The sequence below is a fragment of the Chlamydotis macqueenii genome, chromosome 2 (genome assembly GCF_036417535.1).
Source record: "Chlamydotis macqueenii isolate bChlMac1 chromosome 2, bChlMac1.mat, whole genome shotgun sequence".
Classification (NCBI taxonomy): domain Eukaryota; kingdom Metazoa; phylum Chordata; class Aves; order Otidiformes; family Otididae; genus Chlamydotis; species Chlamydotis macqueenii.
Genome location: NC_141557.1, coordinates 137,682,576 through 137,699,403, shown reverse-complemented (window position 1 = coordinate 137,699,403; position 16,828 = coordinate 137,682,576). Strand labels below are relative to the sequence as shown.

Sequence of the window (16,828 nt, the reverse complement as noted above, 5' to 3'; positions counted from 1 at the left end):
CATTGAGAAAAAGTAATATTTGTTTGGGAAAGTATGTTTTTCAAAATTTCCATGGTAATACAACATGTTGATCCTTTTTTATAACGTTCTTGTAAGACTACAAATTGTTTGAGGCATTCTGCTTTCAGTGAAGTTCAGACTTCAGATGATTTTGCATGTACATTCGAACAACAGCAGCAGTTTACAATTCAGGAGGCAAAAATAAATTTAAAAAAAGGGATTAGCATAGAATAAGTATAGCAGAATGCATCCATCACTTTGGAAAATGTGGCTTACAGAGAAAATGAACGTAGGGCTGAAACAAAGGAAGAGTAGTAAGTTAACGTGATGTCTTCATTGTAAAGTGGACAACAGATGGGGGCTTTTTTTTTGGAGTATGAACTTTTTTTTTTCCCCTACAGTAAGAAGTTTAAAAATCTTTTACCAGCCATGGAAAAGGAGTGTGCTGTTCAGCAGACACAAATACTAAATTGTTATATGTTACATAACTTAACATATTTGATTGTAATTATTTCTAGTAGCCAAATTAGTAAAGGTTAACAAAACATTAATACATCTTTACAGATGGTTGCTGTGTAATTCTGAATCCAAAATATGATGTTAATTTAATGATCCACTGTAAGTCCATATTTCAGCCAGATTGTGCTATTGTCACTCGGTAGAAAACTTAATGTTTATGTGATCTCAGTGAAATTAATAGGGCTACTTGGTCAGTGAAGGATTTTTCAGTTTTTGCAGGGGCCATAAAAATCAGATCAAACCATACCAATAATTTAGGGAATGTTGTATGCATTTATGGAAATTTAAAGTGTTCTGCAGAAGTCTGGACAATTGAAAAATACACAATTCATGATAAGTCACAACTGAAAGGTAAATTTATTGCCTATATAAAAACATGGTGATAAGTGCTGGTAGAGTCCTGCAGTCCTTACATGCCTCTCATTTTCACTGAAATCAACAGAATTTTGGCTTGTGTCAGGGCTGCAAGGAAACGTCCCAGTCCGACAGCAAACATGGGGAAGAAAGGACTCTGAGTGGTGAACTCCTTTGTTCTGTAACCTTAACTTTAACTTGGGAAGGTTTGTTTTGATTTGAGGAGGATGCTTGTTTATGGGAAAGATTGCAGTTTCTAGCACAAACACAAATGTGATCTTTTGCAAATGCCCTCGGGCGAGAACTTTTTTTTTTTTTTTTTTCCCGGTAACATGTTGTCCAGGAGAGGGTTGGGGCTGGGTTCTTGGTCAGATGCATGCAGCTGTGGTCAGATCCTTGTGCATGCTTAACTTTCTGTCCCGAAATACCTGAATAGTGGATGCAGATTGAAGCATGTACGTAACTGCGTGTGCCTGGCTCTGAAAAATCTTTCTGCCTTGACATAATTACAAACCCCTGAAAAGCATATTAATGTCTTGGAAAAACTGACAAACGCTGTAATACAGGCTCGTACTAATGACAAAGTATTTGTGTAACACAAATAAACAGTTTTTGTAGGTGTTGGAGTGGGAGGGAAATTGCCTTTTCAAAAGTGGGAGGATGGTTTGTAAATATATCAATAGCTTTTTGATCTCCCTTTGTTTAAATGTGTTTGCTGTTACGACTTACAAATCCAAATTAGTATAGCGATGTGTAATTGCAAGGTCTCTATTTTTAGTAACCATGCTTGTTTAATAAATGATTCTCTAGAGCTTCTGTTGAACCAGGTAAAGTATGTAATATTTTATATTATATGAATGTATTTAAACCTGAGCATTTTTAAAGAATTAGGTAATAGGTGTTTTTATGGTGGAATACAGCTGCCCTTACTTTGTTGCCCTCTGAATGTCGACTGTTTTAAATGAGCAACTTATGAAGCAGCCTTTGTTGAAGAATTAATACAGTTTTAAAGTACTGCCTTATATTAACTAAGAAAATGTGGGTAATTGATTTAGAATGATAGCATTTCTGTCTTCCCTTTTTATTTAAAAGATTGCTATTATCATGCAAATGAAGGGGTGTGGTGCTTCAAACTGGCTGTGATATGTGCTTCTTCTTCTTCTTCCTTTTTTTTTTTTTGTTGTTTTGTTTTGTTTTGTTTTGTTTTCATTTGTTGTTATCAATAGAAAAGATTGATCTCTGTGCTGGTGAACATAATATCTGTCCCAGTCAGAAAAGGGAAGAGGAAATTAGCAGAGCGATTGGTGGAGAATGATATCTGTCAAAAGAAACAGTTGGAGAGCACTGAGTTTAGTGATAGGTGACTGCCGGAAAAAGGGGAACTTTGAATTTTGCCAAGGTAAGGAACAGAAAAATATTTGTTTTTGTAATGTGCATACCTTTTAGAAGTTATTTTAATGACTATACCTTGCCTTGTAAACTGTAACTGAAAAAGAAATCTTTCCCTTCAGCCTCCAAAGAGTCTACCTGAATCAATGACGGTGGTGCCTTCATTTTAGTAGCAATGAGAAAGAGTACAGCAATAACAATAAAATCCCTCAGTGATGACTTTTCTGAAATCTTCCTTCGCTTAAAAATATATATATGTGAAATTTTTAACTGTGTTACTTTTTGTGTTTTTGATGACATAGGTGCTCTTTATCCGGCATGTAAATGTTACTTGGCTGCGCTGTAAAAATAATAGAGTTCAGTTTCCTGAATTAGAACAGTATTTGCAACCGGGTTAAGGGAGAGTTGTAATCACATTGGCAAAATGGTTGTTTGTAATTTAGTGGAAGCGTCTGGTAAACTCATTGCATTGGGTCTCTATGATAAATTTGATGGAGATGATACTGAGAATGGATATTTCTGCTTCTTGTGTTCAAAGGTTTTTACCATGCTGCAAAAGTAAATCTGCTATGGCAGGACAAAATTTCTAGATAACCTATGACTGTCATTCCTGTCTTTACTGTAACTATATTCTTTTTTCTCCTAAAATGGTGTGTCTAGATGGCAAGAAACTACTAAACTGATTTTAAGTGCTTTCCAACACTCTGATACTTTCTTTCACAGTGTTGGCCCATTCCGCCTATGACATAACTTCTAGAGAGTATGATACCAAAATAAAACGAGCAGTGTCTGAGTACTTTAGGCTATGCTTTGCTTACTTTTGAAGGCGGCTAAGCCTTGACACTCATCTCCCCATGCAAGACACCATCTTCTCCGTGGCCCGCGCTGCTCTGTCTGTGGAGGGTGGAAAGGAGATGGAGCAGAGCTGAGAGAGCCTGCAGAGAGGCTCTGCACATCACCTCGTGCTGAGGGGGCTGAGGTTCTGTGCACTAGTGTGAACATACTTTTTAAAAATTAAATCCTGTTAAAAATGAATTTGCATTCTAATTAGAGTTCCTACCTCAGTTTAAAAGAAGGAAATGCTTCTCTGGGACCTTCCTGTACGCAGACAGCATTGAAAAAGAATGAATAATCTTAGCAGGGTTTCTTCTTGCATTTTTATTTAGCTAATTTGGCAATGTATAGCTTCTGACTAATTCTGCTTTTTTCTACCTACAGTCTATTTTTCAGAGTGCAAGTGTACCCCATACAGGGGGTTGTTGATTGGTTTCTTTTGCCATGTGTGTCTTCATAAAGTATTTTGAAAATAAATAAATGTAAAAGTAAAGGTTTCGTGCCTGAAGCATGCAGTGCTGGCATACTAATGGGAAGCTTATTGTGGTTTATTGCTGTCAGAGCACGTGCAAGATAATGGAAATTTCCTACAACTTAGGCATGTTTTCTAATACTATTCATTTTTATAGAAAGAAGAGAATTAATATGACAAAAATTCACTTCATCTTTATGAAGTCCAAACGATCTGGTTGTACTGCTGAAATATTCATAAATGGGAGGGAACAGCACGTTATCTGTCTTGTTAGCTGTCGGGCAGGTCAGGTTGCCTGTATCACCTGGGTGCAGGCACATCTATCTCTACCTTCGTGAAGCTGCTGTGTACTAAATTACTCCCTTTCCTGTGCAGTTCTATCACTGTAGCCTTATACAAAAACAAACACATCCTCTCTATAACACTGTTTATGGAGTCTGTAGTTTTCACAGTGGTGGTGAAGATCATCCAAAACTGCTTTGTAGCTCTTTATAAAAGACTGTGATCAGTGGTGGTTAGCAATTGTTAGATCTTTGGGCATTCCCATTTTGACATTTATTTGAAATGAGGTGACTGGGTAAGGTACCTACATCTGGATATATGTGTTTGTCACACCCGCAAAAAATTTTGGTCTGACGTGGCCAAGAAGCTCCACATTGAAATTTGGATGAGTGATTAGAGATGAGGCCAGCACTCTTACAGCTTAACTTGATATGGACTTTGCTGTGCCCGAGAAGATTTGACTTACTATTTGAAACCAAAATGAAATAAAATGTGTTTCAATCTGTTGCCTCCTTTAAGCAGTGACCTCTTGTAGCCTTAGGCTACCTGCCTATGCTTTTGTGATCCCTTTTGTGCATCCTCATCCATCTTCTGCTTTTGCGAAGTCTTTCATTGGTTTCCTTTTTAACCCTCAAAAAAATTGTTTGCTTACCTGTATGTCTTAAAGAGTAAAAATGAAATAATACTCCCCCCTTCCAACATAACAGATGCAAAAGGGGACGAGTGTATTATAGACAGGGAATTGTCATTACACAGCTCACAATCAGGTTTTCATCTGCTCGTGTGGTGCACACCTGTGGCTTGCTGGCATTGCTCTTGATTGGAGTGAGAGAAATCATAATGGAAAACAAAGCCGGGATGACAAGAAGAGACTCCATGGCACACGCAGGTTACTGGCACAAGCAGGTTACTTCACACGTCGTAAGAAAGTGAAATTTGAAATATGCTGATTTGGAGAGAATGCCTTGTGATGAGGGAGCGTGTCTAGGTGACTTTGGGCCCTGTTCATAGCTGCCTTGCAAATCAGGGGTTTTTCTCTGTAGGTCAGGTTGATTTGGACCAGTTGAGAACAGTGGCCAATTCCTCCAGCTTACTTTCCGAGCCAGTAAGAGTATCCTGGGCAAGAATCCAGCTTTTGAAGTACAAAGAAAATAACCCATAATCTGTCTAAAATGCTGGCGGATGGGGAAGGGAGGAAATTTACAGAGAATAACTGAGTTTGAGAACAACTATGTTAAAGGCAGAATGTAAGGGGAGTGTGTGTGTGACACTGGTATTTATTTTAATTTGAAAATACGATCTTTGAAACCTTCGAGGTGAGCAGAGGACGAGCTCTCACAATATGATATATTTATTAGTAAACTGAAACCAGGCACTCCAGCTGAATCTGAAGTTCCCTTTTTCAAAGCGATTTTTTTGTTTGTTTGCAGAGTTTGGGTTCTCTCTTCCCACACACACCACCCCCCACCCCCCCCCCCCCCCCCCCCCCCATCCCCGGCTTGGTAATGTACTGTGGCTCTGATAACGTTAATGGGTTTTGCCCCACATGGAGCAGCGAGTGTATTGTACCACTGCTCGCTGATCCCAGGTCAGTGTGATGCGTGAAATCAATTTATTTGAATCTCTTTGCCTGTATAGGAATTTGGCGGCATGCCAGTTGTTTTCATTTAATGTTCTTTGTGTCGAACACAGACAAGCAGGCATGCTTTTGTACTCCGCTTTCTTCTGGGCTCTTCTCTTTTCAGCCAATATTCGATTCTGTGGATTTTTCAGAAAAAAGTAGGAATGTGTTACCTTTTTGGAAAAAATAATTTTTGTTTAAATAGCCTTTAAAGAGCGTAGAAACTAGGTCAGTCATAGAGCAGCCTGTGTAGGGTTTTCACCAGTATAAGTAGTAACACCTGCCTTTTCCTGTTTCTGGAATTTAGGAAAAAAGAGAGAGAAAACACTGGTCTGTTTTTCTAATGCCCAGTTCTATGATTTATCTCCTCTTGTAAGACAAAGACTTTTCAATAATGCTTAAATCAGAATAATTTTATTTTTAAATAAATGAATGTCTGGCAGTTGGTTGGATGAATCAGAAATAGTTTTCAGAATATTTTTCATTTTGAATGATGACCTTAAAGTAAGCATTAATTTGGGAATTCCTTGCCTTATCTTTCTGTCCATTCCTCCCCTCCCCCAGATATTAAATATTTGGAATGGCTGGCTGAAGAACAGCGACCCGAAAGTACCCAGTTCTTTCCTTTTTTCCTTCTTTTTATGAGAAGGCAGCAAGGCGTGTGGAACAGAGCAAGTAATTTAGCCCTTCTTAAATAGAAAAGAAAAAAAAAAAGAAATAACAGGAGGTATTTCCAGGAGGATTTGTTTTAGAGCTTGGTGTCAGAGCGGGAGCGGAGGGCTCTGTTGATGCTCCGGGCGGTTGGTGCGGAAGTCGATAGGCAGAACCGCGGAGCCGCGGCGCAGGGGTCAGACTCGTACACATCAGCCCGGTTTCCTTGTTTAATTACCTGAAGAGCAAAACATTCAGGCTGGGAGTGTGCGAAAACACAGTATCTCGAACAGCAGTGTGCTGCTCTGACATCCTGCGCGGCCGGTTCCGTCTGTCCGCAAACGTCAGGGCTGGTTCCTGACAGCAGGCTATCTCTGCCGGGCCTGGGTTCCTTCCATTCAGAAGGCATTGTGTGGAAGAGGGTTTGGTCAGGAATTTGAGGTTCCTGCCGGTTCTTCCAGCCCGGACAACCCTGTGACAGATAGGCCTGATTTTTTTTTTTTCTTTTAAAGAATAATAATTAAAAAAAATTGGCGCTTTTTAGTCTTTCCCTTGTAATTATGGCATTGGTATAATACCGACTGAAACAAAACATGTTAACCCTTTCGCTTCCGAATTGGCAGCTTTTTCCTTTTACTTTATTGTTCTTTCTCCTCTTGCTCAACCTCCTTTGTTTTCAGAAGTAAAATCTTCTGAGGAGCAAATTCTTTCGGGTGGGCTTTGTGCTATGTATGCAGCAAATAAACTTTTGAAAGTGTTAAATTTTTTTGGTAGTAATCATTAACATAATCATTATTCTTGGCATTTTAAGTTTTTCATTTTCAGCATGCTTGGCAACGTTATTTTTATTCATCCTGTGGAATAAAACCAAGCCAGTGTTTGTTCTGCCATGGCCTGTTAAAACAGCGGTGGTAGCTATCAACGCTTCCATTCTCATTTTTCACGTGATTTTTCTTAGGTGTCCAGCCTGGTGTTGCAAAATGTTGGGGTAGAATCATAGAATCATAGATCAGTTATGGTCCTTGCTCCCTGGAGCTGCCGTTTGTTGAGGTAGCTCAAAGGGTGGAAGATGTGGGTGCACGAGACAAGGCTCTGTGCCCTGGTCAGGTTTGGGCCCGGAGATAGAAAGCATTCATTGGAATGTAAAGCTCAAGGTCGTAGCTGGAGGATATTGAAATGTTCATTTAGGTAAAGGTCTTGAGTATTTTTTTTTTTTATTATTTGTGAAGAATTAAAGTATGACAACTTGTTTGAAGGATAAGTGAAGAATATGGCTCTTACTTGGATAATTTTAATACTCTGGTTTGTAGCACAGTGCTGTTAGTAGTTGTACTGGCTGAACTTCAGATCACAAGGTACAAGTAGCAGAGGGAGGGAACGTAATTAAGATGGCTTTGCAGCAAAAATCAGTGTAGCATGTGACTATTGCTTTTTATTGTTGTGGGCAGAAACTGGTCCAAGAAAGATATTTTTTGTTTGTAGGCGTGGAGAAGGGAGAGCTGAAAGTAAACTGTGGTTTTGTTTTATATATATGTTTATATTTACGCCTGTGGTCTTGGGGGACACTTTTGTGTACTAATGATTTTGGGTACTTTGTAGGTGAGATTGAAAAAGTTTGAGCAGTAACTTATGTTTTCCCTGCTAATATTTCATTCGGATTTTGTAAGACAGATTTAAGGGTATACTTTTCTGCTTGCACGCAGACATTACAGGTAGGGGTTTTAGAGGACCCTTAATTAAGAGAAGGTGGCTTTCAGTGGGCATATGCAGCTGGGAGTCAGCGATTGTGCAGTGGGACTGAAAGAGTCATTATGATCTATTATGCCACTAATCCTGCATCTAAGAAGGATTTGCAGGGGATGGTGCAACAAAAGAGCTGTTACAGTGTATCAGATCAATAATCGTGATCTAATAAACTCCTAAATACATACATAATCCTTCACCTTTAGAATCGGGCCCGCTTCTTCATTGTGAACTCCTTAGGCTACTGTGCTGTAAAGGAACCTTAAAGTAAAAGTGAATTACTTAGACATGTCGTTTTAAATCTCTTTATTCTGTCATACTGTAAAAAAGCGTGCTTGTATCTACAGGATAAAAGAAGATGATTTATGCATTGTGGTCAGGGTCATCTTCCTATAGGGTTTTGTACCTTTATGTTTTTTTGCGGAGTTCATAATCTAATGAACTGTCCGTGACCTCTAGCCAACCAGTGTCCACCTCCACCAGCAGCATAGTAAAAGAAAGTTCTGCACAGACGTGTGGTGATGACAGTAACCACCACATTGTCTTTCCTCCCACCCATCGGGTGTCTGGCTCCTCTTTGAAAATGGCAGAAGTTGATAGTCTGTAATTTATGGTTGTAACCTCAAAAATCCCTCAGAGATAATGGTTTTAAATCAGCATTATGTTTGAAACTGAAAAAATATTTAGCTTGGGCATCTTCACAAGTCTCTGCTGTGACAATCGTGCTTAAGGAAAGTTCTTGTGGATAACTGTTCCCAAGCTGGTTCAGGCTTTATTAAAACTGGCACCTTGCATTGTGCCCAGACACTTAGTGCTGATCTTTGCAGATGTTCTCCTAGGGTGAAGTGGTGTAATTTGCTCTTGGTATGAAATTCCACTTCATAATCACCTCTGCATTCTTCTCCTGCTACTCTTCTGAATGGCTTCAACGAAGCACCATGTGGAGTACAACACAATTAGATAAAATGAAATTATATTTAAAGGCCTGTGTTCCTCAAGGCTCCTCCCTGTTCCTAAAGAAGCAAAGATTTCATATGTTCATTTTCCTTAGCTGTGGTGGGATTCCTCTGGCATGGACTAAAAGCACAAAGCCTATGTCAATGCATTGTGCTTCCAGGGAGCGTAATGTGCTTCTATGATTGCACAACATCAAGTGGGTCCCATTCTGGCTCATTTTTGGAGTGGAAACCTAACTGGCACGGTGTTTGTCCCTCAGTGTTTGAGTGGTGTTTGCTGGTTGTTGATTGTAACATTGATGTGTTAATTGCAGGTAACATTTTATGGTAGTGCACACAGCTACAAATTCTGGAACAACTTCCAGCTTTCAGGGCTGGCAGAGGCAGGAGAGGAAGAATGTCCAAGGCAGCAGGAGCAGAGGCAAGTAATGTAGTAGACTGGGGAAGGGAGGTGTGTAGGAGAATGAGAAGGTGCCCCCAGAATCAAGACCATAGGGGTAGGTGCAATAGCAGAGAAGACAGAGGCCGTTGAATGGAAAAGAAAGAGAAAAATGTGCTGGAAGGAAACAATGGGGGAAAAAAGAAAAGATTTTACTAAAATGAGTACCTTTCCTTTGTCACTCTCGAACGATAATGCTTTTCTATCATCAAGGATTGTATGAGTCTGTGTACTGATTCTGCTGTGTTTCCCAACGCTGAACTACATTAGAGCTGCTCACTTGGTAATATTGCTTTGCCATTTTTGCAATTACTGGTCTGCCAGTGGGTTGTCCTATTATAACTGTGAGAAGGCTCATCCATAATCACTTTTCTGTGAGGACTCTGTTCTCATCACGTAAAAAGATGCCCCCCTGTCTTTATGCCATTAGACCTTCTCATTCATCAAGGTAAGTTAAAATATTTGATGAAGTGGTTCTCTCACCTGGCTCTGGAAAGCAAATAATTTAAATGGGGAAATAATGCTTAGCTGTCTTTGATATGCTCAAATATTTATTTACAATCTGTGTTTATTGCACTCTTGAAATTATCCGGTAGTTGATGGATGTGATACTAAAATGAAGGCTTTAACAGTCAACACCAACATACTGTACAGTGGCACTGCTGTGATGTTGCTGGCACTGCCATGTATATAAACACCTAACAAGGCACGCGGGAGGGCCTGGTTTCCCACCTATCATAGTGGAGGCCAGTGTAAAGATTTTGCTGCTTGGTGTAAGACTGTGCTTTATTTTCTGAATGCTTGCCAGTTAGTTTTAAAAGCACAACATGATACCTATATTGTTGAATATATACATATATATGTTGAATAATACTATCCTTTAATTCCCCTCATATATCTGATGACTATTGTCGTTTGCAAATTCATATTGAAACTCATCAGCAACAAGAGCTTTGTATCGCGGTTCCTTTGAACAAAGGTTTTGTGCCATTATAAATGTAGTAAATAAGTACAAACTGATCAACATATGACAAAAGGGTGAAGAAGGGAGGTCAGGAGGTAGGAATATTTCCATATAAAACATTTTTCCCTGTTGGAAATGGCAGTACGAGCATAAATAATTTGTATTGCTGTGTATTTGCTCCACCTGGTGGATTTTCCCGAAAGTGTTTTTAATCCTGCTAATAAGGAGAAGCTGTCTTTAATTAAATATAAAACACAGTACCAAGAATAAAGGCAACTTTACTTTTAGAGTAGCAATAGTCTTGCAGAAGGCAGGTTTTGGGAAAGAAAACATTAAAATTAGCTATTTCTCTTGGCCACACTTGCTCAGCACAGTAATCTCTATGAAAGCATGGCATTCCAAATCAGTTAATGATAACAGTTTATTCTTGGACTTATCTAGAGATTAGTAATTAAAAAGTCCAAATCTATGGCTTGTGGGGTCATACGTGATCAGTGAAAGGGAGGATTTGCTTTGGCTTCCCCCTCCAGTTCTTGAGCCCTGCTGATGGAGGAGTAGCAGCGTTATTGAAAAAGAGAGTTCCTGTGCCGAAGTGTTACCGCTGTACATCAGCATAAAATCTGTCTGTCATTAAGCTAGCTTTGCAAACATTGTTTTCTTTGGAATTCGTAAGGACTCGGTTATGCTTTGATCATCTCATTGTTCTCCTTAGGTTATTTTTTTCCTTTAGAGTGTAATGGCTCCCTAACAGAAGGTGAAGTTTAGAAAATAGTGTCTCCATATGCAAGGGATTTGGAGACCTTTTTATTGTCTTTAAAAATGTCATTCATAGTCCTCATTAGCATTTATTGTTGCAAGCGTACAAGCAGAAAATGTGAAATTGGTATGTCATGAATAGCTCCACAGAGCTCTAGAGCCCTGAAATTTTGCCTGCAGTGTTGGTGTGGGGCAGGCATTGAGAGAAAGCTGGCCAGATGGCTGCCAGCACAGAGCAGAGCTGCAGGTTTTTGTCTCTGGTGCTGAGAGGAGGGAAAGTTCACTGGAGCATACGCTATCACCCTGCGCGTTTTAACAAAACTCACTCACCATCAGTCAAAACGGGGAGGTGGTGACATTGAAACAAAAGTTTTCAATATAATGTAGCAGTCCTTGTCAAATGAATAAAATATGTTTAGTTAGTGTCACAAATATTGACATGTTACGAAGAAAAATGCAAGGCTGGAATTTATGGCTGGTGGTAGATAGGCTTTCACACAAATATGCTCTCGCATTATCTTTATTATGAAAATCCTATGCATTGCAAAGACATCCAGTAGAGGTCAAAACTAGGGTTAATATATTACAGCAGGAGGAGTTTCCCTACCCGCGTTAAACGAGCAAACACTCTGAGCTTCAACTCAAAAAGCAACTGATAGCTTGAAACCTTTTTTTTTTTTTTTCTTTTTTTGATCTTAAAATATGACCCTAGTCCAACAGGACCGGATATTCTTATCCAGGCTTCTCCAGGTCACACTGAATGTGTTCTTTCTCCTGTCAGCGAAACGACATCTTTGGTATTTTCTTGTGTCCTTTCAGAAATAATATCAAATCAATATCAAATTTTCTAAAGTGCTTCGGTGATGCCTGTGCTCAGATGGTGTGGTAATTTCCTTTGAATCCGAATGATGACAGAAATTAACAGTCATTTCTGATTTACTTTACCCACAGTGTAAAAAATACTATATTTAATAAAAAAAATGCAAGGCAAAACTTGATTTAGCCCAGATCAAGTGAAAGAAATAGACACCAAAAGAGGTACATAGATGTGAGTTTGCCCACGTGCATGTTTTGCTCTATAAGAGCATATGTTCTTTAAGAGGGCCTGTGTTGGCCCTCCCATTCTGAGTCAATTAATTTTTGGTGGAACCATTCTTCTATAATAGGTCTTTACGTATGTTTTCATTGTCTTGAAACGTGAAAGACACGTGAAATGCCACTGAGATTTGTAGCAAGGTTGAACAAGAATGAATTTTTTTTTTCTTTTTTAGTCAAAAAGCAATAAGCAATCTGGGTTGCCAGGCCTGACTCACTGCCAAGGTTACCTTTTCTTAACGATTTGAAATCCTCTTTAGAAGACTAACTTCTGATTATCCTGCGGAAGTAGTATGACTTTCATGTTTTCATAAATGAAGAAAAGAGATGAATACTTTCTCATGTCCAATGAATTTAATCCAGTAGTAGAGGTAACATGATGAAGAGTTTCTCTTAGACAACCAGGAATATTTTCTTCCCAGCTTGGTGACTCTAGCTTTCAAGTTTTAAGTATTTGTGCAGGTAAGCTCAATTAGTCTGCGTTTCGTGGAGCTATGTATGTTTTAAGGGTGCCGTTTGTCTTTTTTCAGAAGTCCAGAAAGCCTTGCCAATAAGGAAATGCTTAGGGAAATGTTTAGTGTTATCTGGCAAATGTTTTGTGTTGTGTGCATTAGGAGCTACTGTTAACAGATAAGCACGTATCTTATTGGAATATTTTAATTCCATTTCCAAGCAAAGAATTAGAAGTTTACTAAGAAATGCCTTTCTTGAATAGCTTGAGCTCTTTTGTGGTAGTACAGTAAAAACAAGGCAGGCTACGTACAATGTCACGGCAAACATCGCATTGAGGGTTCCCATTGCAGGTGGACTGCTGTTGCACCAGGTGATAGAAGATACCAGGCAGCAAGAAATTAGTGAGCTTCTCCTGAAGGTGTTGCCTTTGCTGTACTTTGGTTGGACAATCAACTGAATAAAGTTCAGAAAGCATCCAGAAGTGGTCGTCCCCCGTCCCCCCCCATCAGCTCTACAACTCACATGAGGTGGGTTTGCCCTGTCAGTGGGATGCCTTAAGAAAACACTAATAGCTTCCAGCTGGGTGGAAAATCAAAACGTTTGGGAGCTGACAAAACTAGCAGATTTGAATTTGAAAGCCCAGCTAATGCCTCCATTTTTATTTACCACTCGCCCATAAAAGATTATTTTCCAATATGTCAGCCTCATTTGGTGGCCAGTGGTCTGAAAGTGAAAGTGGAACAAGCAAGCGGGGAAATCTGGACATTAGTGAGTCCGCCCTTTCAAGCTGGTGTGCCACTTTGTGGAATGGCCTTCCCTGAGATTGGGGGGGTCCTAATGACCATTCATCAATGCTCGTTGACTGATCATTGAGTGCCTTCTCATTCAGTTTATCAAGTCTTGCACATAAAAAGTCAGAATAAGCATTATTCAGCTTTGTTAAAGCCAACTAGAAGTAAAATGCTCCATTTGAACCCATTTTGCCCTTGGTTTTTCACTTTGTTAATGCAGTCCCGCTTAAATGAGTGCTTTTATTGGGTCGGTTAGAATATCTGAAACTATTAATTCTCTTGTATTGAATAGCTGGTGGCAGGCCAGAGCAGATGGGGTAGAAAACTATTTGGTTGGGTGTATTGCTTTCAATTAGGATCAATGAGGTTTCAGCTCCTTTGAATTAACTCACTTAATACCCACTGTGTGAAGTCACAATGTATCACAACAGTCTGCTGTAAGTAGAGCGGGAAGTTGAGAAGTCCTACAGAAAACCTTTGAGTTAAATTCTTCCTTCACTGTTAATAGAGAGCTTTCATTAACTACAGATGCGTTTCAGTGGACTTCCAGTCCCTGTTATTAAGCTAGATTTGCGCAAAAGGCAAACCTCTGTAGTTTTAAATGGTGGTCGTTTGGAATTTCTCTTTTCCGTCAGATCCATATCTTAGCGACCTTAAATCACCCACTGCAGAAAAAATCTTCTTTTTTGGCCCCTTCAAATATAAGAATATGGAGACTGTTTTGCCTTCTTTACCCATCTTCAGAATAAACAGTTGTAGAGAATTCTTTAAAATTATTTTGTGAAGTGTTTTGAGTGATTGTCCAAGAAGGAGCTGAATCCCACCCAGGAAGGTGTAGTATAGTGTGCATCATTAAGAAACTGTCCGAAGATTGTCTCCTCGCTTTTCACTCGCTTTGTATCCCTTCCATTTTGGTATTGCACATAATGCTGACTCTTGTGATACAGCAGAATTGTTCCTGTGTTAAAACCACTGCTTTTCCTTTCTTGGCGGAGAATAAAACCATTTTACAGAATGGGCTGCCCACCTTAGCTTGGCTTCCTAAAATTTCAGACCTGCTGCAAAAACTGCTAGGGCAAGCTTCAAGTGACTGCACTAAAGATGGGGGTGGGGTGGGGAAAGCGAATAAATATCCACAGATATTTATTCAGGGAGGACTGCCAAATGGGTTGCAGCCTGCCTCAGTGTATTAAATAATGAGAGGGAAAAACTATTCATGCAGCTGGCTGCTTGAGAAAATGCTGAAGTAGTCTCAGATGCACAGGCATTCTGTTAGCCCCTTCCACGAGCAGACTTCTAGGTGAGAATCTCCAGGGATCCAGGTTTTGTTGACGTGGATCAATTTAAATGGCAATTACTGTAGTCAGATAACAGCTTAAAAAGGCTTTTTACACACAGAAAAAAAAAAAGATGCATAATCACACAGCATATGGAAGTTCAATTTTGTGAGCCGTGGTCTGTGGATTTACAACGTACTGATATTAAGAGCTACTTTTAAGAGTGAATATTGTTGGGTTTTATTAAAATGCGTCATACCTTTGACACGTTACTTTCTACTCTGAAGCTGATTCAGGCTGCATCTATGTTGATGAAAGGTTGCATTTCCAACTGTGAAAATGTTTTTCCTTTCATGTAGAGAACAGCATTAAAAAAGAAAACAACACAGCAAATACAATACTAACTGACTGGTTTTAAAAAGTGCATCAAATAATAAAACAAAAAGAAGGGTAAATTCTTTAAAGGCCTCAGTGGCGCAGACCTTGTTATTCTCTCCCTTCCCCCCCTCTGCTTTTCCCTCCATCATGAAAGCGGTCTGTCATGAAAATGTTTTTGTGTTTTGGTGTTTCTCTTGGGCTCTCCGACACTCGAAAGTCCATTATAGAGAACTTCATGACAGTAGATACCTGATGAAGAAAAGACCTGCCGCAAGTAGCAGAGGTGTTATATTGGTAGGGCTGGGGTGTTCACTGGGACAAGGGGAGCTGCTCCTTTGCTTCTTCCATCGTCTTGAATTTGCCAGCCCTGTCTTGGGAGTCTCGCTCCTATTTAAGTGAAGCTTAAGGATGGCGCTTAGCATGAAAAACTTACGTGGAAACATCAGTGAATTAAGTGACTCATTTGCTTTAAGTGAGACATATTCATGAGTTCAGTCCAGATATCGGAAGGGTTGTTATTTTTTGCTTAGTTTCGCATGTGTGTCCTTTTCCTAAGTAGATCTTTATCAGGCTCTGTGGCAGCTAGAGGAAGGAAGAGGAAGGCCTGAAAGCAGGGTTGTTTCTGCGTAGTAGAGGCAGAAGATGGCATAATGCAAAATCGGGAGGGGTGCATAAATAAGTACAAAAGGATGAGCCTTGTACTGACAAGAATGCAGCTCCTGAAGATCTGACCAAGAATCGCTGCCTTGCTGCGTGGGTTTACATGTCTACTGCACGGCAAAGTCAAAAGCAGGACCGACGTGCTAATTGTTGGAGAAATACTTGTTACTAAAGGGAGAAGCTTTTGCAAGTGATAAATGGGAGGAGAGTGTTAAAAAAGATATTTTTTCCTTGTGCCTGGAATTTTGTGCAAGGCTATACGTGCTACAGAAGGCATGCGAGTCAGGCGTATGTTTCTCCTAAGAGGCAAAGATATTTTACAAAGGACTAAAGAGGGACTGCTGAGAAGAAAATAGCCAGCTTTAGATAAAGCACTATAACAAAGACTTGTAGTTTTATGTATCATGGTGTCCATTAAAGCTTAATAGGGAAGAGTGCATTGAACCTAGCCAGGCATACGTTATTCATGTGAAGGATAAACATTTAAGGGGTGTGCAAAATCAGAAATTGGGAGGACATGATTGTTTAGCTTTTGAAAGAGCTTTACAGGGAAGATTTTGTTTTCATCCCCCATGGATCACTATGCAAGGTAAAGGAGAGTAAGCTGCAAATGTTTGGAACGTATCAATGCAGGAATCCCAGGGGGTTAAAAGCACTATAGTAAAATAAAAGTGGTCTGCTTTCTAAGTGTGTTCTATTTTACACATACTACTGAGAATCTGAGAAAGGGAGTGATTTTGATACTCTGTTCACTATAGTAAACCAGCATAATAATGACAAAAGTGTAGGGAGGGGAGGAAGAGGAGGGGGGACCCTCTCGTGTATCCTCGTGCACGTTTTGAATTTCCAGCTAAATAAACAAACGTAGTCCTATGGAGTGCGAAATTGTGGCTGTTAAAATAAAGAATGAATTTGTTTCCACTTTTGGAGGAGAGCTGATTCGAAGCAGCGCTTTTTCCTTTAATTGCTGTCAGCAGAAGAAAGGGTTAACTTTTAAAGAAAAAAATGAATAATTCAGTGTTTGGCTTATCACTCCGCATTTTACTTTCTATTCTTTGGTCATCTGGAACTTGGTGTGAAAGGTAGAGTAAAAGGAGTCAGCTGAGGGGAGCCAGGGTTGTGATAATTTGCACACACATCCCTGTCATTGTTCTGCCTGAAGAGACAGGGCTGGGTTCAAGGCCACATGTGCTC

General features: G+C 39.7%; 1 protein-coding gene across 5 annotated transcripts in view; it reads left to right on the top strand.

The window, feature by feature from the left end:
- The window catches only part of RUNX1T1 (RUNX1 partner transcriptional co-repressor 1), a 116,673-nt gene that overhangs the window by 17,810 nt on the left and 82,035 nt on the right, over positions 1-16,828 (top strand). For 2 of the 5 annotated variants that reach the window (XM_086741003.1, XM_086741004.1), the window contains exon 2: positions 2,100-2,272. The exons of the other annotated variants lie outside the window; for them this stretch is intronic. In XM_086741003.1, coding sequence (XP_086597129.1) covers positions 2,185-2,272 — 88 coding nt within the window. In that variant the 5' untranslated portion in view covers positions 2,100-2,184. The remainder of the gene's footprint in view (positions 1-2,099; positions 2,273-16,828) is intronic. 5 annotated transcript variants of the gene reach the window in all.